At 31.3% G+C, this 25327-nt stretch overlaps 1 protein-coding gene across 1 annotated transcript in view; it reads left to right on the top strand.

The window, feature by feature from the left end:
• LOC106681946 (zinc finger CCCH domain-containing protein 18-like) overlaps positions 1–14172 on the top strand; it is a 118021-nt gene extending 103849 nt beyond the window's left edge. The window contains exons 5-6 of the mRNA XM_067051819.1: positions 11581–11718; positions 14156–14172. Coding sequence (XP_066907920.1) covers positions 11581–11718; positions 14156–14172 — 155 coding nt within the window. The remainder of the gene's footprint in view (positions 1–11580; positions 11719–14155) is intronic.
• The last annotated feature ends 11155 nt before the right edge of the window (positions 14173–25327 follow it).

Consider the following 25327-nt stretch of genomic DNA (forward strand, 5'->3'; position numbering starts at 1 on the left):
TATTTACAACTGTACATTATAATACATTTAGTAAATCTGATCTAAGTTAAATTGGAGTGTTGCAGAGGTGTAGAGAAACTACCCATTGGTAGCACTCTAATGATATTTTACATTAGCTGGTCTCCATGTGGTGGCCATCTTCATTTCAGGCACCTCGGAGGATTGTCAGGAATGGAAGAGGATGCAAGTTATCAATATAAATTTATTAATTGCAATTCACAACAGTATTAAAAATTTCGTTAAATAGGCTATCTGACTAATTGACCTTACAACTTGTGAATTGATATCATAGTTTGGAACCGACATTACCTGAAGTCATTTCGTTCTTTACATAAAAACACACTTTTTTTCATACCCTGTACTAATTGGAGTTGTCATGCATTCGGTAGGGTATAAAAAGAGAATTGTAGCAATTATTAATTCCTAATTCTTAATTAGATTGATAATTTAATACTTCCCGACAATCGTGAAATAACTGCGAAAAACTACCCCGTACCTAGAAATGAATTTTGCATTTATTCAAAAAAACAATTGTTCATAATTCTCGTATGAATTATTGGTTTAATATTTGATCTTCATTAATAATATCCTGTTATTGGTTTTATTTACTGCATTTCCAATTTCTTATTTTATTTTCATTTCTGTGTTAGGTTTTTTTTTCTTTCCTCCACTTGCTAAAACCCACCATGTTGTCTTTAATAGTTCCTCAGTCTTTAGCTAAATGGCTTCCCACGAGAGGAGATTTAATTATTTTTTCTTTAAATTATATTTGTAATTTCACTCCGATCCACCTATTTCCCTGACCCTTGGAAAATGTCTATAATAAAAATGTTTCCCAAACCCTCCAAGCCACTTGAATATCCACCTTTCTACCGTCCTATTTCGCTCCTGCCCATTATGGGCAAAATCCTAGAAAAACTCTTATTAAAACGCCTCTACCCAATCCTTGACTCATATCATGTTATTCCTGATCACCAGTTCGGATTTAGAACATCTCATTCTACCATACAACAGAGTCATCGAGTGGTTGATATCATATCTTCCACATTGAAGCGCGGTATGTACTGCACGGGAGTCTTCCTCGATGTTGAACAAGCTTTTGATCCAGTCTGGCATCCAGGTCTGCTCTATAAACTTCGTCAATTCCTACCCCCAACATATTTCCTTATAATCCGCTCCTACCTCACTGATAGAACCTTTAAAGTAAATCATAACCTAGCCTATTCACCTCTCTTTTCTCAGTCCGCCGGTGTTCCCCAAGGTAGTATCTTAGGTCTCATTCTTTATACGGTTTATACACCTGACATCCCAACCCACCCTAACACAGTGCTAACAACATACGCTGACGACACATGTATACTTTCTGTAAACAACGACCCAACTAATGCATCACAAACACTATAGGCACACATAACATCTATTGAAGAATGGTGTAAAAACTGGAGAATCAAAATAAATCCTGAAAAATCCCACCAGATCACCTTTACTCTCCGTCGTAAACCTCTGCCCTCCTGTCCTACTGTATCCTTTCTAGATACACCACTAACACCTGTTGAGCAGATTCGATACTTAGGACTCCATCTTGACAAGAGACTTACTTGGAATCCACACACAAGACTGAAACGACAAGAAACTGCTAGTAGATTCCGATTGCTACAACACTTACTTGACAAACGCTCTAAACTTCCCATTCATTACAAAAAAATAGTATACACTTCAAACCAATTTGGACATATGGAATTGAGCTCTGGGGCTCCACCAAACCATCAAATTCTTCCCGCATCCAATCGTTACAATCCAAAATACTACGTAAAATCGTTGATGGACATTATTACGTCACAAATAAACTCATTCATAAAGACCTTAACATCCCATTCGTTGCAGATTTGACCCAAAACAGATATGCGTCCTCTTATTCCAAACTCCTTAACCATCCTAACCCATTAATTCTTAATCATTCATCCTTAACAATCCCTGATAATCCTCCGAGGCGTCTGAAAAGAAGATGGCCACGGGACCTAATCTAGTTTAAATTAATGTTTGAAGTACCACCAATGGGTGGTTCCTTCCCAAGATTTTCAAGTGTATATGAAACATACTACATATTTACCTGTTGTATTATTTTGTACTGTTGTAAATTACAATTAATAAATAATAAAAAAATATATTTGTAATTATGATTTCCCCTTTTATTTTTCTTCCAATATATCTAATTTCCTTTTACTCCTCAATTTTTTAATTTCCCTTTTTATTTCGAGGATAAATTTCCTTGTTACTTCATATTAAATTAATTGATCTGAAATGGCTGATTTTTGATAACACATTATTTAAGATTTTTTCATACACTTTAATCCCACAATATTTGAGAAAATCCCAAAAATAGAAACCCGTACAAATTAATATCTAATTTTATACTACTTTTGTTTTGTTATGTCGAAGGAGGATTATTTATTAATTCTATTATTCCCACTACTTCAATGTTATTTATTAATTAATTGGAGCAGGTGGTCGGGGGAAGGGGGTCAGCAAAATGAAGATAAGTAAACAAAAACTTAAAACTGAGTTTTAGCTAACTGAGGACCCCTTGCTACAAGCTCCCAGGTGAAGACCTGAAACTCAATTCGAAACGTCGGCATGAATAAATAATTTTTTGTTTATTTGTGTTCTTTTTGTTGACCGCACCCCACGACCATCTTCTCTAATTATTAATCTACGGTCAACTATCTACACCTCGTAATTGTATTTATTATCTCTTCGTCTTTTTTTCAAATTAATTTGTTTTTTCACTCATTTGAAGGCAAATTAATTTGTTAGGTCTACGAATGTCATTATTTTTACTTTTCTCATTTATGCCTTTTTTTTTTTATTATAACGTTGTATATAGTTAGAGGTCTTTTGTACGAGATTATGACCCCCTCCCCTCCCCATAGTGAATTGCTAAAAAACAAATTACTTTAATATCAACCATGTAAGGCCCCAGATCTGGTATTAAATAAATAAATAATATAGGTAGGAGGCTAATTCTGTTGAGGAGGGATAGTCCAATAGTCAACAAATGATATTGATATTGGAAAGACACCTAATGGTGAATATTAGAATTCACTACTATTTTGAAAACCGACATTTATTTGGTACTATGTACCAAGAGACTGAGAATTTAAAAAAAAAAAGAATATTAAGAGATAATAATTCGATATTTTTAAAGCTACATGTTCACTTTAGAGCTAGCAAGGAAAAGAAAAAATTAAAAAATGGTTAAAGTTTGGATGAAGAAACGCTAGAGGAGTGGAAATAGTGCTGTATTATTCATTGAGTTACCACTTCACACCAGAGCCGGAAGGCAAATGAGGGGAAAACTATCACTGGGAACTAAGGAGGTGTTGGTATAAATTCCTTCCTGTGTCTTTGACATCGACATTGACAGAATATTCAGATCTTTATTGTCTAGGGTACTAGAATAAAATCTTGGGAATGCACAATATTGTTAAATCGACATATTAACTGTTAATTTGAGTTCCTAGATATATGATACATCTTATCCTTTTAAATCTATATTCTGCCATTGATATCGACATCATTTTTACATTTAGATGAGGTGTATATGTACTTTTATTCACATTTATCATAAGATCCATTTATTGTCTCAAATTTATATATATATTTTTTATCTTGTGTACTTTTTTTATACATATAAGTAAAATTGTTCTAATATTTTCTCATGATTCAATTATGTTTATGATTTTCATTTTCATTATTCTATCATCTTGTTCATCTTCACCTTAGTGAAGGCCGAAACTTCGGTATACATTAAGTAGAATTTTCATTTCTGACTACATCTGCCCCCCTCTTTTCTCTAGCCGTCTTAGTACCTTTAAAACAATATATTATTCTCAAACTTCTGTGCAAATAGATTAGTGGGCCTGTATTTTTCTCTTTTAGTTTTTTGTCGATAGCTGACTCCACTACACCCCTTTTAAAGGGCTCCGGGCTTCTGTTCCCTTCCATAATGGACAAGTTACTGGAGCCCTTCTAACTAGGAGATGGCTTCAGAATCTACTTACGCTCGACTCACAAAGGCGGATGTAGAAAAAGTTGTGGGACTGAAAGTCGCACCCTGTAGTCTTTAACATTGTTAATCTCCGTTGAGAAGGGACGGTCCGAAAGTCGTTTAAAAGCGACAGAAAAAAGGGAGAGTGTAAACCAGTCAGGTTGAGCTGGGCTAATTGGGAGGCCTGGATTAGGCTAATAAGACGGGAAAAACCATGAGGGAGCTTATAGTCCTCTCTTTAATGGCTCTTAGCTGTTTATTCGTTCCACCTATCACTCCCGCTTTTATTCGCCTCTCGTTTTATTCAATTCAGTGCCAGTTCATTAGGGGCTCTATGGCTCGCACATCAGATTTAAAATGGGTTGTGTCAGTATCCTCTCTTTGTTGTTTAATCGTCAATTTTTGTAGCTTATTATATATTTGCATAAATTATTAAATTACTGACAGAAAAGTGTTAACAATACTGAATACTATCGCTTTACAATATTAGGTTGTCTTGAGTTATTTCCGATTCTGCTACGTATAATTAAACGTTCGCATTGAAACAAAAATAGTCACCGAAATAGCTGTTATCTAATTTTACTATAGAGTTATCAGTCATTCTTGGGTATTTAGAAATCTGTTTATCAAATTCCGTCCTGGAGACGTGACTTTAAATGACGTAATAGGTGAAATTTATTATCCTTGCGTAGTGGCACACTTTTTGCTAACAATATCACATGGTAAGGGAGATGGCTTTATTAATGGACAACATTTGATTTTTAATTTATGTAGATCGCAAGGAATCGGATTTTAATTTAACTTTACTACATGTGGAATGTATATATAGTATGGGGAAAGTTTTGTGGTCTTGCAAAAATTTTAATTCGAGTTTTCGACAAAAATAGTCAGCATGTAAACAGACTAGCTCTAAAACGAAATGTCGTACTAAGCTGAAATTATATATGTATGGTGATTATATGCCTAGAATGTGACAGCAACTTTTTCGATGAAATTGGCCGTCCGGAATAGAATAGATTTTTTACATTTTTTTTGTTTTTTATTTTCTCAAACAATTTTGATTAAACTTTGCATATCTATACACAATAAAATGGTCTGTAATATCAGCTAGATTTTATTGTTTTTTTAAAACTTTGCTGCGCTTTATTAGGGCTTAGTTTCACTTTCATTCCGAAGCACACCTCTGGTGAAGATCTGTAAAGTTGGAGGAAACGTCGGTTACTAAGAAATAATTTTCATTATTTCTTTGATGATTGCTTCATACAATCATCACATATGTTCAGCTAATAATCTTGCAATACAGCTTAACATTCTTAATAGTACAAGAGCCGAGAAGAAAAAAGGCAGTTATCACAACCCAATTTATGATTACTTCAATAAAAACTATGTATAATTACTAGTCAAAATTGATGAGTCTACCAAGTATAGGTAGGAGGATTAAAAAATGGCGACTGTTTCAAAACCTTAAAAAACACTGATTTTTATTCGGAGCTTTATATCTTAAAAACTTCTAACAGCGCTAGAAAATCTAAGAGAACGTTATTTAAAGAAGAGTAAATCTGATGAAATATTAGCCCTAAAAGAGCAATTTACGTCCAATAGTTCTAGAGATATAGCTTTTTAAACAGCAAAATTTCTTAAAAATCTACTGAAAGATTAGTATTTAGTTAATTTGTTTTGAGAAATCTTTGTCTTAGGAACTACGTGACGTACATATGTCTATTAGCAATTAAATTAAAGCTAGTTTAATAGACTATAAAGAAGTTTATGACCTTTACCTACGTAGGAATAGTAGTTTTCATGATATTTGCTAAAATAAATTGATTTATAGTTATTCGGACAATAAATTTTATTTATGAAAAACTTTATTTCAGAAACCATTTGACGTACTGTTGTCTGCTCATATTTTAGCAAATTTACTCTTCTTTAAATGACGTTATCTTACGTTTTATTGTGTTGTTTCTAAGATAGAGAGATCTGAATGAAAAATTAGTTTTTTATATCGCTTTGAAATAGGCGCCATTTTTTATCCCCTCTACCTATACTTGGCAGACTCATCAATTTTGACTATTAATTATAAATAGTTTTCATTAAAGTAACCGAAAATTGGGGTGAGATAACTGCCTTTTTTTTCTCTTGGGCTCTTGTACTATAACGTCACTATATACAGCCTATACCGATTTTTAATCGCCTGTTAAAAGAAAATAGATTTTTACCAATTAAACTAGTCTCTTTTCAAATTTTTTTCTACTCTCTGTTTATGAGATACCCCTGTTCCAAACTTGGTCACTTTACAGTCGAATCGAAAAGTTTTTTTTTTTCTGCTGTCGATTTAGTCGCATTGCTATATTTCCCTTGGTACGTTCTTTATGTCGTATATTCAAAGGACGTAAGAATTGATATCGCTCTTTTAGTCTCTTTATTATTTTTTCAATATGCTAAAAATAATCATACAGTTCATACTACCAGAGCTTTAAAAGGCTTAAACGTTTAATTAGATGAAACTATGATGGTTCAGGAAGCGTTTCTAGATCATGAGCTACTTACAACCTAGATACTGTTATGGGACTACAGGAGGTACATGACTAGAAAATTTTAGACTACACTCCTTTAGTCGTTAAAATCATTGGAGTCTTCTACTGTTCTGTTTTTGTCTCATTACTGCAAACAATGGAGGAGACGCCACTGAAGGCATACTGTCAGTGCAGCATTAATTTGAATGGCCCCTGAGACGGACTCAGGAGGTAATTTACTCAGCCGCTAAGCTCCTAATCAAGGCCTGTAATTGGTCGAGAGCTACCTCCTTAGCCATGACAATTGGACCAATTAGCGAGGCGCTCTTATATACTCTCTTTTTATTGGTCTCTTTAATGCCTCGTTGTCTGTGCTGATGGTTTTCCTAACCAGCAGCCGTAGTCGCCGATAATTTCAATCATGACGGGACTACCAATTGCTCCCAGTGGACTAATTGCTAATGTACAGTCGTTTCCTTTGAATTTCATGAATATATATTTTATTTTTCCACAGCTGATTCCCACGAATGCCTTTTTAAAAGTAGCTCTCCACTTTATTTGAAAAAAATAATGAATGATGGAACTTTTTTATTCATATAATTTTAGAAACTTTTTAAATTCTCAATCATAATTAGTATATATTTTATTATTATATGTTATCCCTATCTTTAAAAGAACATCTTCAACACTATCTGCTTTAAATATAAAACATTTTGTTGGACGGTTGTCATTAACCTAATTAATTGTTAATATTATTTACTATTATATATAAATATTATAAGTTAAATGTTTAGCTCATTCCTCGTTAGTTAAACATTTGGAAAATGGATCAATCAGCAGGTTCAATGGTTAGTGAATAAAATATATCGTTGTTATTCTTAAATGAAAATTGTACATGGTATTATAAAAAACTAAAGAAAGAAACAAACGGATTAGTAATCCTTTTTTTTGTTAGGCATGTCATGAAATATTTCCCTAAAATATTTGCTCAAAAAGTTGAATTTATTGGAGAAAGAAAACTATAAACTGGTATATAATAAATTTACAATTCATGCTTCAAGCTATTTTACAAAATCATTCATTTTTATGTCCTAAAGTAGTGATGTGTTCATTATTATGCAACCACTACTAAATAAATCAGTACGAAAATTTTTGAACAAATATGAAATATTAAGATTTCATATAACATAACAAAATTGTAATGAATAAGATTTTGTAGGATTTTTGAATGGTTACTATTATTATCATGTGTATATTTTCATCATTTTGGGTCTTTTAAACATTTCATTCCTCTAATAATATGACGATGTCTTTATTCTATGACATATACGTTTTATAGTACATGTTATTGTAACCTTCATTTATATCTTTATTAAGATATGATTAAAAAAAAAAATGTTTTACAAACACAGAATTACTAAATCTTGCTTCTCTCATTTCATATATGAAGGATACAAAATACTACTGGAATTTGGTCAAGTAAAAATAATTAATAAAAAATACGTTAATTTAAGTAGTTATGATTAACATTTTTGTATTTTTTTCAGTAATAAATATTACTTATTTTATATTCATGTTTATTTTTAAATACAGAGATACCTAAAGGAAATTTTCTCAAATCTGATTAGCTTCTCCGGGATTGGTTCCGCGAGTCGCATGGTGAACATGAAAGATTTATCGGACCTCTAAGATTTTCTCTGAAAGGAAATACTTCGAAGAAAAGTAAAACAAACTTTCTGCTTTTAGAGACTTCCTCCAACTGAGAGTGACCAAGGCTAGAGGGAGGAAAAATATAGGACCATGGATGTAATGTACATTCCGATCGGACGCGAAACAACATTTTATCTTTTTACGGAGAGAAACAAACTCCATTTTCTTATAATAGGTTTTTGTATAACTCTCCTGGAATTCAAATATTCCTTTGAAGTTGTTCAAATATACATTCTAAAATCATAGTCTATATTCTTCCTTAAAAAAAAAAAAATAATAATAATTGTTAAACCTAACTAAAAGCAGTGTAAAGTATACTGAAAACTGTTTTTCAGATAATTTCATTTTGCTTTTTTTTTTCTCATTTTTTTATATTTTCCCAGCATATTAATGTTAATTATCAATTGCAGATGTCTCATGACTGCAATACATAACTAAACTATTATGTCTTTATCTAAATTTGCATATTTACAAACGAAGATAACTTCATGGTTCTCATAAATAAAATTTAGGAAATTTTATTTCGGAAGATAAGGGGATAAGATTTAAAAACGGTCTTTGAATGTATTTTACAAAAAATATTCTTTTTTTTATTTTTATAAAATAAAGTTTGGTATTTTTATTTTATGTCGGATTTAACACCTAATAAACAAAAAAGGAACTATTACTTGCCAATTGTAGAGATAAAGTTGCCTGAAGTCTGAAAATTAAATAATATAAAATATTTTTTCACAATTTTGGAATAATCGATATTTAAATAGTAAACAGCAACACCTTCCCTCACCTTTGCTGACGTTAGCAGCATCTTAGATGTTTCTAAATTTCACCTTTGTCAGTCCTGTTAACTTTGAATGCGCCTCACTAGCTCGTTATGAATATTAACAAACCTTTAATAGGATTTTGGTTGGTGTTGTGGTTTGGGGACACAAAGAGATACCTCATTAAATTACTCACAGACCTCATTTCAAGAGTACGGCATATCACAGAAATAATACTGATCAAATAACACAGGATATTATATAATGTTTCGTTGTCAGGGTGTTACAGTACAAAATGAAATAAAGTAGTTATTCACAAATAGTATGGAAATTGAAAAAAAAAATTAAATAGTAAAATAAATAAAGTAATAAATGATAATCACTTTACTTTTAGCTAATAAGAAGAATATTATGGCATTATCGGTGCATTAAAAAAAAAACTGCTTTCCAAATCATTTCTTCTATTCGGCGTAGGTTGAATAAAGAGATATGTAAAAATAGAGATATATAAATATTTTCCAATTTAAATTTCTCAATAAATTTTAAGATCGTGCATTTTTTAAATTTGAATTTACTTTAATCGTTTAAATTAATTCACGAATCTTGATTTTATTTAATATAACGTACAATAATATTATAATTGTAATTTTAAACTATACATTATTACTAGTTTGGACAGTATAGGGGATGGAAAAAATTAATAAACATGTAACTTCCAAAGCTTTTATGCAGAAACAAGACTATATTTACATTTTTATAATAATTAGCATATGATAAAAAAAATAAAATAAAAATAAATAAGTCACTAGCCTACGGAACATTAGAACAGTGGATAGTAAAAGTTTAGTTTTAAGTCTATAGTGAATGTAAAAATGGAAATCTTTATTTAAACTTTAAATTCAAACTGGGTTGCATATGTATTCCCTGTAACTACCCATATTTAAAGTTTTTCTTGAGAATGATTACTTCATTCTGATTTGCAATCACCTTAAAATCTTTTGAGCAAGATAATGTTATTATTGAGTTCTGTACTCATTAAATTCTGTGAAAGTAAACCAATCGTTCTCAGTTACTTGGTAATCTTGTGCCAATAATATTCACCAAAATCATAAATATTAAAAGTAAATCTTCATTTAATTTTTATAAATTTAATTTATTATTATTTACAACTGTATAAAATTAAAAAAAAACAAGTAAAATTGCTATTTGATATAAAATAACATGATACAAACATGTTGAGAATCTACCCATTGATAGAACTCCAATTACGTTACGAGAGAAGAAGATCTCGGGGTCAACTTCTTTTCAGACTCCTAGAGGGATTATGAAGTATTGAAGAAGCGAGGTGGGGTTTGGGGGTTTGGGAAGTTTATCATGGAAAGATTGGTATCTGGTTCTGGCAAATTCGGCAACATATGGAGTATTGTGATCCTGAGGAATGACTTGATTTGTGACAAAGTAAAGAGCCTTAAGGATTTTGGACTGTAAGGATTGGGTACAAAAGGAATTCGATGGTTTAGTAGAACCCCAAAGCTCAATTCCGTATGTCCAGATAGGCCTTATCATAGTCAAATTGATCAGCCTTTTTAATGGATTGGAAGTTTAGACCGTTTTTCTAATGAATACTGTAATAGTCGGAATGAGTATCATTTAAATTCAAACTGGTTTGAATATGAATTCCCAGTACCTAGCCATATTTAAAGTATTTCTTGAGAAAGATCACTTCATATGTAATCACCTTAAAATATTTTGAACAAGTTCTGTACTTTATAATTTTGAGTAAATTATGACATATAATTGATAGATTTATTTATTGATAGATATTACAATCTGCCACACAGTTGTGGGCAATAGGTAATAGTGATGAATGATCTCATACATACTAAGATAAAAAATAAATAAATAAATAAAAAACTCTCTTAAAATATATACAAACAAAAGGACAGACAAGATGAACATAATCAAATTACCTGTATGAAAAATAAATAAATAAAATAACATAATGATATTATAATATATACAATCGACCTGAGGATCCCTGAGCCCACTCTATCCCCCACGTGTGAGGGGTAGAGCAGAGCTCAAAAGATCCCAGCGCATCGCATCACTGGTAATGAGCCAGTGGAGGCTGAGCAAGTGCGCTAAAGCCGCAAACACTCAACTTTGAGTAAACATTTACATAATATTGACAACGAATTACAGGAGTCTATCTAGTCATTTATACATACTTAAAATTCAGCGAATATAAAAATCGGTGTTTCACAATATTCATAGAATCATAATAATAACCCTATTATTAAAGAGGGAAAAAAGCGAGTGATTTATATTTGTGTATTACACTCTGATAGTTAATCAAATAAGTAGATATGTTTTATTTATTTAATAATTTTGTTAAAATTTTAAATATTTTCAAAGATTTCCAACAAAAATATGAGTTATTAAGGCTAATTATTCCCTCCTATGTCGGATCATGCTATGTCAGTCCCACAAACCCAATCCTCAAAACACCCCACCGCTCTGACACCCTCATGACAGACACGACCTGTTGCAGAGGTCGAGGGAGAGACTCCGCCAGAACCAGCGCCTCCGGAGGTGCCACCCCGCGGTCCGTCCCTCCAGCATCCTCTTCAGCCGCAGCTCACCGTTCTCAAGCAAGAGCCAAACACTCTTTATGTCTTCCCTTCTCAAGGTGAGTCTTATCATATTTATTTGATCAATTTGAATTATTATAATTTGAATGAATTGTTAAGAAAATATGTTGCCTCTTTCAAGAGAATAGTCGTTCAACTGTTTTGTAATGGGCCAGAATGCTTTGGGCACTAAAGGTCTAAAACGTTAGAATACCATGTTGAATGAACACCTGTTAAAACAATAATTTTGTTCAGCAGAGAGCTCCTGAACTTGCTTCGTTCGATTCGGGCAACTCATACTACATGACACCAAGTGGACCACAGTTTTTCCATGAATATTTGGTTTGGTATTCGATATTAAAGCATGGCCAGATGATTCCCATGATTTTCAGTTTAGGTTATAGAAATAGATCCATTAGTCATCACCAGTATACGACCAATAAAAAAACATTTGTCATGTCAGGTAGGCTTCCTACTAAAAATTAGTGTTAAATGTATCTAGGCTTCAGTTTCTTTAGAACTCCTTTGTTGGAATTATCTTCTTTTTAAATCATTTACAACGATTTTAAACGATGTGAATTGCTTGTTGAGTCACTCTAATGTGATTGTATTTTTTTTTTGGGGGGGGGGGGGAAATCTTTCTCCTATAATACCAATGATTCCATACCATCTTACACCTTCAATCTTCCACTGCATTCTTTGTCTTTCCGTTAACCTCGCCGTAGTTCAACTTTTGACAACTTCTTACTACAACTTCTCCCACTTGAGACAGTTCTAAAACTAAAAAAGTTAAAAACTCCTGCAAATTCGATAACAACATGACATTTTTCCACGAAGTAAATTATTTGATGCTGATGCGTAGCCACTGATATACTTCAGGGTTATCTTTTTAGGTAGGAGCAGGGGTGGCACAGTGGTAAGACGCTGTGTTATAAACTCCAAAGTCCCAGGGTCGAATCCAGCTATGGTAGATAATTATTTATTCTATTACTGTGGCTGTGAGTCAACCCTGTGGGTTCTGGGGCCCTGCCGGAGTCAACCTAACCTCATAATGTGGATACTTTTTATTAGGAAAAAAATCTTACGGTTGACCGTGATTACGAAAAATCACCTCGCTGTATAAACGTTGTACTAAAAACAGTACTTCCCTAGAAAGTACTAAGGGAAAGGTCAGGGGCCGTCGTGGGTTTTTAGGGCTCACATTATCTTTGCAAGGTGATAAAACTTACGATATCTCGTTTTATAGCTGAAAATATCTACAAATATTTTTGTTAGAACCATCTTTTGTCGAACGGTGGAAACTTATTTATACTCTAGTTGTGTGCCTATCGTTTGATTCATTCAATTACTTCCAAAGCTACCTAAAATTGATTATATTAATCTCACATTATCACTAATTAAGTTTTATATTCAAGTTTGGGTTTTTATTAATAAACGTTTTAATCGTGTGTTATCATCAGAAAAAGCAGTTAGTACAACAATACATATATTTTACAAAATTAATGAATAGTATATACCAGCCTTTTTATTCTCACAAGTTTTCCTGACGTCTAGAATATTGAATTATAAAATCAGTATTGAATTATAACAGCAGAGTGGGGTAATATTAATTTAAAAATGTGTATGTTTTTCTTTTACTCAAATTAGGAATCAGACCAATATTTAATTTTTTATTTGTTTATTTACATATTTCTATTATAAAGTCCTCAACACTTTTGTTCTGTACATAAAAGTAATTTCGAATAAAGATTTCCTCCGGCCTTCAATAAAATCACGTCTCCCTTCCGGCCTTATAGAAAAGTTATAGAGAGCGATGCAAGTTTCATCAGCAGTCCCTGCCCCGATAGAATTTTAAATAGCTAATCTGGAGGAAAATGCTTTGGAAGGAGCGAAGAATTGAGAAATGGCCTACGGTCTAACTTTTGCTGGCTCTGTATTATGCAATATTTTACGGTTCAATTGAAGTTTGTAATAAAGTTCAGATTCTCATTTCTTATAAAAATAATAAAAAAAAAAAAAGAAAAGAAAAAATAGAACATTGGCAAGATTTTTCGAATTACCGAGAATTTAATGAACGTTTACACAGGTCTCTACTAATCTCGTTTCCAATAACTCGCGCAGAGAATTCTCTTTGGGATCAGCAGAATTCCCTTCCATTACTTGAACGTAAATTACATTTTTAGTTTAAGGGTAGTGTCAGAAAACTAGAAGTAATTAGGAAAAAAGTTTATTTTTTAAGTAAGCTGCATTTGACGTTATAGCGATTCAGAAAAATGGAGCGTCAATACTCTGAATAGGTCTGGTGTAAAACCATTAAACCAGCCAGATAATGTGATATTTTCAGTTCTTCTTTCTGATTTATTTTTGAAGTACAAAAGTTACCATCTGTCCCTATAGCAGGGATGTGAAATGATCGACTCAATGAAATACGTAATTGTTTAGATTATTTTTAATCATGCTTGTATTTTGATATATTGCTATATTCTTCTGATTCAGCATTAGAAAAGTTATAATTAGGATTAAGGAATTATGATAAAGAGTTATAACGCAAAGCAATAAAAATAATTTGGGACTGGCCGACTACTTTTCCGAGAATCAAAAAAAAAAATGGTATAAATGTACAATTGAAACAACTTATTAAGCAATAAATTTTCATTTAAAAAAATAGTGGATGTACCATTTATAAAAATAGTTGAATAGGCAATTTTAGAAAAAATCATCTGTTAGACGTATCACAAAATGGCTGTCTGACAGTTATTTTAATATATATTTACAATACACTAATTTACTAAAATTTTAGGCTGACTAATTTTGTTTTTCATTTTAGCTATTAAATTTTTTCATTATTTTGCGTTTTACATACTGCAAGCGTATCGGATGGTTATTTTTTGTACTTAATGTATCAAAGACGAGAAAAAATTTTAAGCTTGGGCAAAATATTTTTTTCCTATCCAATTTTACAATCCTTGTATCAGCTTTCCTTACCGAATCATTTCGGATGAAGTTATAATATTTTAAAAATACTATCCTACTTAATGGAATTAAGGACTAAGAACTATAAAGCTATTTCATAAAAACTTTATCTTAGATAAAGATTGCTGATGGCAAAAATGTACTGATTAGCAAATGCTGTAAAGGATTAATTATCTGTTTTAGTTATATTAATTAAAAATGGAATAGTATCAAGACGATTAAAATGGACATTTTACTTTGTTTCGAATAGATATGGAACCAAGAAAAGTTATCAACCCAAAACTAATGAATGGGTAATTGTCCTTGGCGAGGACACAAGCAATGTATTGGAGGGATAAAGGAGGAGCTAGTCCAGGATATTAGTAACCGTTGTTTATCAAAACTATTTTTTTTCTCCATCTTTGTGCAGAATAGCCTACGTAAAATAGATGTGATAACGAAGGTTGTTTTCCCTTTGTAATAAAACGTTTTAATTGTAAAATATAATCGGAAGAAGGTAGTTGACCGTAGGAAGTAGATATTAGGAAGACAGTCCGGGTGACGGTCAATAAAGGTATCAAAATAGTAAAAGAGAACTATTTATTGTTAACTCAAATAGTTCCAGGTTAACAATAAATAGTTCTCTTTTACTATTGTGATACCTTTATCGACCGCCACCAAGACTATTTTCCTACGGTAAAATATAATCATTAACGATCTGACAAGTTTAAGGAAAAATACTACATGCTATTGTTGTATTGATTCATACAACAATAACAATATTTATTTTTAAATAAATGATATTCGTGAATGTTGTGCGATAGGCTATGTTTAAAAATAATTAGGGTTTAAATAAATATTTAAAATAAAAATAATAACCGGTGTAAAATTAAATGTTTTTTAAATTGTGGTCCTTTTGTGTATCTGCTTTGATTCTCATATGTGCGTTCTTGTTTAAATATAAATTAAACAAAAAAACTTTGAAATCTGATTGTAGGTTCATAGAAGCATGGGACGAGGGCGATAGTTCAACTATATATATCTCTCTTCACACTGTAGGCCTTTTACAAGTATTTTCGTCTGTCATATGTTTTAAAGATAAGAACTGTGACAGTGTGCATTTCTGTTCAAATCTTGATTACTACCGGCCAGTCATTTGTTGTATAATAATAACAGATGTTAGTATTTTTAGTTTTTCTTTTGGCTTTCGTAGATCCTATAACATAACTAATTATAAACTTCATATAAACACTGGTAATAAAATATGCTTATAAATTCTAACCAAAATTCTGTAAATTTTTAATTGATTGATTTTTTCAGTATATTGTTTCTTAGCCATCCATTATATTAAATTATCAATGTGTACTAACTCATATGTATTATGTATAAGTACAAAGAATACATTTACTTAAATTTAAAAAAAAAACTAAACAATTGTTTTAGAAAATAAATTTAATCTAAAATTATTTCTTTATCTAAATATAGCCCGTCTTATTTTAGTCGTTTTTCATAAACACTAATTTTTTTAAATTACGATTTATTAAAAAGTAATTATTGCGTATTATAAGGAATTTAATTTTCTAAAGTTTACAATAGTTTTAAATAAGACCCAACTTTTTTACGTATGCCTTTTGAGGAGTTTAACTAAATTTCACTATCTTCACGTATGGAAATCAGCAGTAGTGGTAAAAAATTCTTTTCAGAAACTTGACTGTAGAAAAAAAGGTAAAAGAAAAATGATTATACAACAAATCTAAAATTGTATTGACTTTTTAAACATAAAATAATTTCTTATAGTAATTTTTAATTTTTATTCGAACTCCAAGTTTTTTTTTAGTTACTTATTTATCAGAAATCCTTTGATACTTTCCTATTGTGCATTATTTGGAACAAATGGTTTGTTACATATTTTCTAAAAGAGTTAAATAGATAACTTAATAAAATATGTAACAATAATATTAAAAATAATAAATAAATGTATAGCTACATTTTTAAAATAAAAGTATATACATCAGATGGACTTACTGAACAACTGAAGACCAACATTGCGGAATCGTACCAAGATCGGTATAGTTTTAGGATCTCTTCCATATTTCAACAGAATGGAGATAATAAGAAACAATCATAGCAAGAAATAAAAACTGACCTTATTTGGGCCACACATCTTATTATTTGTTTCTTATAAAAATGTATTTAAAATTAAAAATTATATTGGAAGAAGATAGTTGACCAGATGAAGTAGATTGGAGGAAGATCCGGGTGGCGGTCAATAAAGGTATCAAAATAGTAAAATAAAACTATTTATTGTTAACCTATGTAAATAAAAATTATATAGTTTTCATATGTAGTCCATTTATTGTGATACTGTTTTGAAAAATATGAACGCTGTATGCTATACTGTTAGCAGCATTTTTTTGAAATAAAAGGTTTAAAATAATCCTATTGTCCAAGTTAGCTATTGAAAATGGCAGCAGTAAAAGTTTGTTGTTTAAATAAACTTCATATAAGTAAGGCAGTGATTTATTTTGTTAGACTTGAATTGAGTTCACAAAACAATTATATAAAATGAAAAAGTTAGATTTAGGCAATGGAACACGATAAATGTAGGATTGAAATTAACTTATGAATGGGGTTTTTGAAGGTACTAGACCAAAGTGACAACGTGTCTTATTAATTTTGTTAATAATTTCCTACTTGTCCGGTAGAGTTGACCATGACTAATTATTTCGATAGAATTGAACTAAAACTCTTTGTTAAATTTTATCGTTTTCTCACTTATTAGGAATATTTATATAATTATTTTTAACATTTATTATTCTGTTTAAAAAAAAAGAATAAAACTAACTATTTATAAGGCTATAAATCTAATTTAACTATAGAGAGACAGGAATCATCCTTCTTGACGAAGAATTCAAAATACGGCCAACGATAAGCAAAAAAAAAAATTGCAGAAAATTTTTCCATGCCAAATCGGATTTGAACACGTACTTTTTAGGTTTTATTTTTCCTTAATATAAACGATGTCATAAAAAAATTAAATATTCTTTTTTATTTAGAGAGTGCGAGCCCCTCCTTCCTCTGCTATTCTTCTGAATCATCTAATGACTTAATGGAAACTTTATTGATCATAAAGCTTAAGTAATAAAATTTTGCCATAAATAATCTGAAATCTAAATAGTATATTTTTTTATTTTATACCTAGAGCTTAAATCTTTGAAATTCTAAAAGCGTTCACTATTTTATCTTTATTTCAACTATTTTCAGTTAACCTTTACGTTTTTCCAAATTAATTTAATCGAAACGAAAAAAAAAATGATACTTAATTGAAGTAACTTTCGATGCAAGAGGCAGCTGGGCATATTGCAAAGTAGTAACACGCCCCAAGTTGGGGCGTCAAATGCACTTGGCCAGCTCTGTCAGGAGCAGCCTAAAATCTCATCTAACGAAATGACGGGTAATTACCATGGGGTCAGCCATCCGAATTTCAGCTTCACTCAATTACATATGTCACAGATCGGTTGTTCATGTTTCCCAATCTCCATAGGATAAATTGTAGATGTGGAGGAAAAATTAATCCGACTCTGGATAGCTGTGTAAATATTCATTGAAGGGAAATTTTGATAAAAATATTAAAACAAACATTTTAATAGGTTCTCTCCTTGAAAATGGCCTGAGGGCCGAATCCTTTAAGAATATCTGAAAATAAATATTGAGAGTATATTGGATCAAAATTGTGTATTAATAATAAAATTTCTAAAAAAAATTAAAGGAGTTCTGGGGTGGAAACTATATAAATAATCATATAGCGTTTGCTGAAACCAATTCTTCTGTACTGACAGTTTATATCTGCAACCCTTGTTAACCTGGCGTGGAAAAGACTTTATTAGTTAGTTATAAGATAATTTTACTCAGAATATTAATTATTTATCAATTTTTTTTGTGTACGACACCAATAGTACACTGCTATTAATCGATGATTTAATCATAAAAAAAACATTTAAATTAACTGAAACTTGAATATTATAAAAAACTTTTTTGAAAAATTCTGGTTATTTAATAATGTTATAGATAATAAACATTTGAGTAGAAACAGCACAGTCATATTTTTACAAAAATACTTCATAGAAATAGCAGGACTAGCGATATATAAGTTTTGTAAAAATATTCAAATTAATTTTTCTCTATCTTCGGAATCTATCGAGGAAGTACTATATTGAGTTTTCCATCCGAATAATCTTCTTAACTTACTTCAGCACTTATAGATGCTGCCTACTAAGTTATAGCAGTAAGTGGGAGCATTAACTAGACCACTTGAACCAGTGAATCTTCAATCAATTCATCTTAAAATGGTTATTGAGAAAAATAATATCAAATCGAAAGTAACACTTTCTGAAAAAAGTGTTCGAAACGAAAACCACTAGAAAAACCAAGAAAAGCATTGCTAATAACAAATGCCCTGAAGGTAAATTACCTGCTACTGCTAATTTAGAATTATTTTCAGGTCCAATTGCAGCTAATGAATGGACTAAGGTAACTAGAAGAACTCGGTTTCTACGAAGCTGGGATCTTCTCTGTTAATAGACAAAAAAAAAGCTTTGAATCTAATAACCCATTTAATGTTTGGAACGTCGATGTAGGTGCTCACTGCGAAATCAGTTTCTCTCAAAACACCGCCAATCTGTGTAAAAGCTGTTTATAACATCGTACAAATTTGTGACAATTGTATAAATGAAATAGGTTCCACAAATTTTACATGAAAATCTAACAGGAATAATACTGTAGTAATGCCAGTGGATTCCGACACTTATGGAAAAATCATTAGGTACTTGAAATGAAAAAAAAAGCTCAATCAATAACATAGTTTCCAGTTCCAAGACGAACTACCGTTTCGTGTGGTCATAAAAAAATTACAACCTTCGTTGCGCAGTGATGCAATCAAATTAAATGGAACTCGGAGAGGAAGGTTATATCGTATAATTATTTAAGTACCCAAAATTCTTCATCTTTGAACCTAAATACCGCTCCCGATAATCTTCGTTGTTCTTCAGAAAAATAAAACCTTTTAAAAGATTTTTTTACTGCAATATTAATATAATAAAAAACTTTTAGTAAAAGCACCCTAAATGCAAAAATGATATAGTCCAATGTACAAGATTCCAATCATATATGATCATACGAGATCATATTTTAACCACACTGCGTCATATGTACAGGCCCCTATCTCTCGGTTATTTGCAAGAGGACACGAAATGTATCTCCCCCCCCCCCCCAATGTGCTCTTTGTGGCAGATACAAATACAGAGGCTGTATTGTTCATTAGGAACTAAACAACTGATTAGACAACATCTACCAGTCAGAACCCCGAGGTTTTATGAAGTTTCTGAGGGACAGAGAAAAAATCTGAAGAATCTCAAATAATGCCTCTTGGACCACAGCTAGCACAACCTTTTCGAACGATACCTACTCATTGGCGGGCTGAAATAACATATCCAACATCTACACATATTCCTACGACTGACAATACATTGGTACCCAATGCTGCCCCCCATAACTCTACACAACTTGAGATCACTACACTATTAACAGATTTCATAAACGAATTTTAAAATCTCGTGACTCCTCTAATCACTTTTCTTAATCACTCACTTACCGGATTATTGTTAATGTCCCTCAATTGTCTTAAAAGCCTTTCTATATCAGTAGTCAGTTTCTGTTTATTGTTCTCGTGTAAACGTATCATCTCAAAACTTTAATACTTTTTTTTTAAAGTATTAAAATAATTTTTAAAGTTTTAGGAAACAAATTCTTATGGAGTTAGGATCTTAATTCTAAAAATGAAATATAGGGCAGCAGAATGTCTAATAGTAGAGGAAGGGTCTTCCATAATGCCATGTTCTCCAACAGTTGCTCTGATGTATGTTCTGCTTCACAAACATTCTGGCCCACTGATCAATGACAGTGGATATAAAATCACCAGCGAGCTTTACGCTTAGTCAAGTAAATTGCAACAGGTTCAGGGAAACCTTGTAAACATCAATTTTATTAAATACTATCTAGCAAACACCAGAAGTTGTTGATAGTACAGTACAACCCATAACTTACACAATAATGCGGCTTTTGGTATTTCCTTAAGTTATAAAAACCAATCATGGAAGAGTTACACAAAAAATAGTATCATTCTAGTCAATTAGATACCTTATACACCAGAAAAATGAAGGTAGTAAAAAATTCCCAAGAACATACGATGTATGCTTCCATAATCATGGTATTTCTTTGATAAGTTTACATATAATCGATATACAAAGCAGTATCAAAACGAAATGAGGCTATTCAAAACTGAAACTTTTAATACTGCCGGCTCACTTGGAGGGAAGGGTAAGGGAGGAAGGAGAGCGGAGGAGAAAATGAGGAAATAGAAGAACAAACCATAAATTGAATACAATTCAGTACAATACCAAACAGAATAAGTATCCATGACCATCATTTATCATCCAGCAGGCACTTCAAATCAACATATTAATTAGAAATGCCCTTTATCAAAATTAAATAACACTCAATAGTATAACCTTTTGGCTTTTAACTTCATATAATACATATCAATGACATTAAATGTAATTTTATTCATTTATTCAGTCCACTCTATTAATTTACAGAATCAGTCTTATAAATTGTCGCCACACTTTGATTTCAACCCAAACTGCAGTGATTGCACTCTTGCTGTTAGTGAGATAAAAATTATTATAAAACTATTCAAATTGGCGAGAAAAAAATAAAGTTCAAAAGACAATTGTTTTAAAAAAAAAAATAAAACTTTCAACGACTATGGCTATGTTCATTATACAGAAATATGTAAAGGATAAATAATCACGTTTTAATTAATTATGACCATTGACCAGAGTCATGACTAGCATATTAAATTAAAATACTGTTGAAAAAGTTTAATAATTCGAATTCCTAGAATCAGTCTACTGATTAAAGAGGATCATGAATTTTCAATATCAGGCTAACTTTGTCAGAATCCCTGGTATAGTTTAGTTGCGGAGTTCCATAGGGCACCACACGGTATCGAAGTCCGCTTTTAACGCGATGGGCCCAATTAAAAAACTTTGCCTTCCCGGCGCCTGCAGTAACCCCGGAGGGTTAGTGAGGGGTAAAATGGAAGGGTGAGATAACTCTATTAGGCTAGGCCACTTTGAGCCGAGGACAAGATAACTTCTATTCCGGGCTTTATGGAAAGATATCGACGATTGGTTTTGTGTGCCTTGTAATTGCTTTTAAGCGGGCGGGGCCTCCTAGGGTCAGTCTAAAAGGGCAGCTATAACTGAGTTAGCACACAGCTCTAATCACCCCTCCTGCCCTTTTAACTCCACTCACTGTCTTAATTACCTAAAAGCCCTTCCTAGCTCTTCCTCTAACTCCTACGCTATCCTCTTCACCGCAGATTTATTATATTTTCTCAGCGTACCACAAGTTCTTTTTTTAGCACTCTTCTTTCCTTCTTCTGGGCAAGGAAGAGATGAGTTTTACATTGGTATGAGATTCGTAATAAAGTAGAGCAGCCTGTAAAACGTTTTTTAAACAAGAGATCTGTAACTTCTAAAATATACTATAATAACATGGAACAAAATATATGTATAAGTATATAACGTGTTTTATAAACTATTTTAACACAGGTCAACAATTTTTTGTATAAATTCTACAAATTAAATTTGTATTCTATACATCGAATAATAATTAAAATTCTACCAATTAAATTTATATTTTCTAAAACGTTCATTTATTACTTATAAGGCTCTTATAGGAACTAGGACGATATTTCGTCATTGAAGTACTTTTTTTCATTTCTTACTACATAACTCCCAACCTATGTGCATTGTTGGAAAACTTGCTTTTACTTTTAAAGGGTGTCAAATTTGAAACCGAAATAAAATCTTTACAACCAATAGTTTAAAAAATAAAGCTCCTTAAACTTAACTATTAGCCCAGAGAAGTAAAAAATGATTGTAATTATCTCTAATTTTGTAAAATATCTTCAAAAACATTTTTTCGGCCTGAATACCCATAAAGACCGCATTGGAGGTAAATTTAATTGACTCTCATTTCAACACATAGATGGCTTACGTTTAAAGATTCTCTTAAAATGGTCTAAAAAAATGTGCAATACGAGAAAAATATTTTTTAAAAAGTTCAATTGTTTAAGTTATTATTATGTTTTTTAAATTCTAATAAAAAAATAAACATTGAGAACCAAGTGTATAGAATTTGAGTAATTTGTTAATTTCTTATATATTTTATATACAAAATTAATAATTGCCACTTTGACAGTTTATGTTCTGAGCAGAACCACATTTTCAAGTTGTATGAACCCAGTTTTCATAGCATATGTATTATGATTTTAAAATTTAATCAAAAACTCATAATAGCAACCTGAAGAATTTTCAATTTTTTTTTGTCTGATTCCATTTGTCATTATTTCTAGTTATTGGCCATTGTTATAGCATTTCGGAGCCTTACATTCTGCTATGCACTTAAATAAAAACTTATTAAATTTTCTTAGAATTCTTTTTATGATTCTTCTTGTATAACGAATATTTTTGAAGATATATCACAAAAACAGATGATTACGTTAGTTGTTCACTATTTCAAGAACATGTTTCGAGAGCTGCATTTTGTAAAGTAATTGTCTTACAAAAATCATTTTGGTTTCAAGTTGTATGAGCTTTAAAATGGTTTCAAGCGCGTATTTTTTAAAATATTTATTAAAAATTGGAAAGATTATGCTAATCTCGCTTAAAATCAAAACAGCTAAGGATATTTCTGCAAACGCGAACCTCAAGCAGTAAAGTCATTCTATTTTTCAGAATATTAACACTATTTTTGACCGATATAACTTTTTCAACAACCCAAATCTTAGCATTCCTTTCTAACACTTATAGATTTAGACACAACCTTAGGGGTATTTCAAAATGAAAAAAAAAATATTGGTATAACTTTTTAAAAAAAATTGTTTGGTCCTTTATTAAAAGTGCCTGTTGTGAATCATAGTGGTATGATTTGAAATTAAAAATATGAAGAGGCCTTATAAAACTATAAACAAAATCAATTTACTACAGCTTTATTTTTAAAATATAACTTCTCTTGTATTTTACTTTTTTCATTTAATTTTCAAACTTTTTTTCGAGACACCACTACATAATAAAACACAAATTACATGCGCAGATGTAGCCTTTGAAATATTAAGGTTTAATTATTCATCACAAACCTGCTGATATAAAAAAACTACTGAATTTACTTTTTAAGCTTACTGCAGCATGGAACTCAAAGATATTTGTTCAAGTTGAAAAGTGAATCTAAACAATACAGTAGGTTCTCCATGTCCCTGTGGCCTTGTATCAACGTGATACAGTATTTTGATGAAACACAGCAAGCCTAGAACCGTGTTCGGAGACAGTTTGGCTATCTGAGCCAAATTGTCTCCGAGCACGTCAAAGACTTGCTTTTCTCTTAAATTACTCGTCATCATTGAAAAAGGTAGCAAGGACATGACTCTTTGTCGTGGTGTAATCCATTATCGAAAGTTCTCGAGGCGTGGCTGGCATGAAAAAAATATGTACACAACAACCCGGTGTTGAATGAGCTTTTCTTTATTACTAACCGCACTAAATAACTAAGTTGTCCGCCTAGTAAGAATTTTATAAATAATTATTTTTGTGCATTACAACACTGAAAATGCTTATATAATGCTAAAGTATACTAATTAACTTGCTTCATTACAAATCCCCCCTTCGTGTTCTTTAATGGTGATAAACACGCTCAAGCATGCTTAATAAGGAAGCATGGTCTATATTTTTGCAAAAGCTTGCTTGGGCATGTGTATGGCAACTAAACCGACGTTGGCCACACCTCACAATAGTTGAAAGCGGGAAAATAAATATTTTTTCGGGGTACTGGAAAAGTAGTTCTGTTTTCACTAATTATAGATTAGTTGTTTAACGGCACCATGGGGTTTTAAAACTATAAAAATAGTATATATCTATGTATTATATAATGTTATCTAAAACTACTTATTTAATTAATTATATTTCGCATCTGCACCAATGGTCAACTGTCAATGAAATAGAAAATTAATAATATGAAGAATTATGTTTTGGATGAGGTATTTTCTCCTTGATATATTGTTAATGTATTTTTAGAGAAAGGTTGAATTTCAGAGGAGCATAATTTGAACCTTATCTGGTCTGAGAATCCTTTTTAGACGAAAAACCTATCATGTTGAGAATCTGGTGAACGACTTAATTTTGTTTCGCATCGTTGAACTAATTAGTATCAATGAATAATCCATTAAAAAAGCGCATATCCGAAAATATCCAGCCAGTTGAATTCTACCTTTTAATGCTGAACATTGACGATTTTTTTATTATTATTTGTATTTGTATGTAGTCATATTGGAAAATATAATTCTGTCGTTGTTGCATGTATGTTGTTCCCATTTGTTGTAATATCAGCGTTGTTTGGCTAGTTAAGAACTATTAGTTAACTTCTGATCAAGTATCAATAATTTCATTCTTGGTTAAATAAAATTCGGTCATGTGTAAATGTTTTTAATTATTTTTTTAACCTCTATTTCACATACCATGATATAAGGCATTCTTGTGAGATCGCTATTGGATTAACACTGATATGTAGAAATTAATTAGTGAAACTAGTTAATTAATA

Source organism: Halyomorpha halys, unplaced genomic scaffold (assembly GCF_000696795.3).
Source record: "Halyomorpha halys isolate HHAL.00 unplaced genomic scaffold, Hhal_1.1 Scaffold376.1, whole genome shotgun sequence".
NCBI lineage: Eukaryota > Metazoa > Arthropoda > Insecta > Hemiptera > Pentatomidae > Halyomorpha > Halyomorpha halys.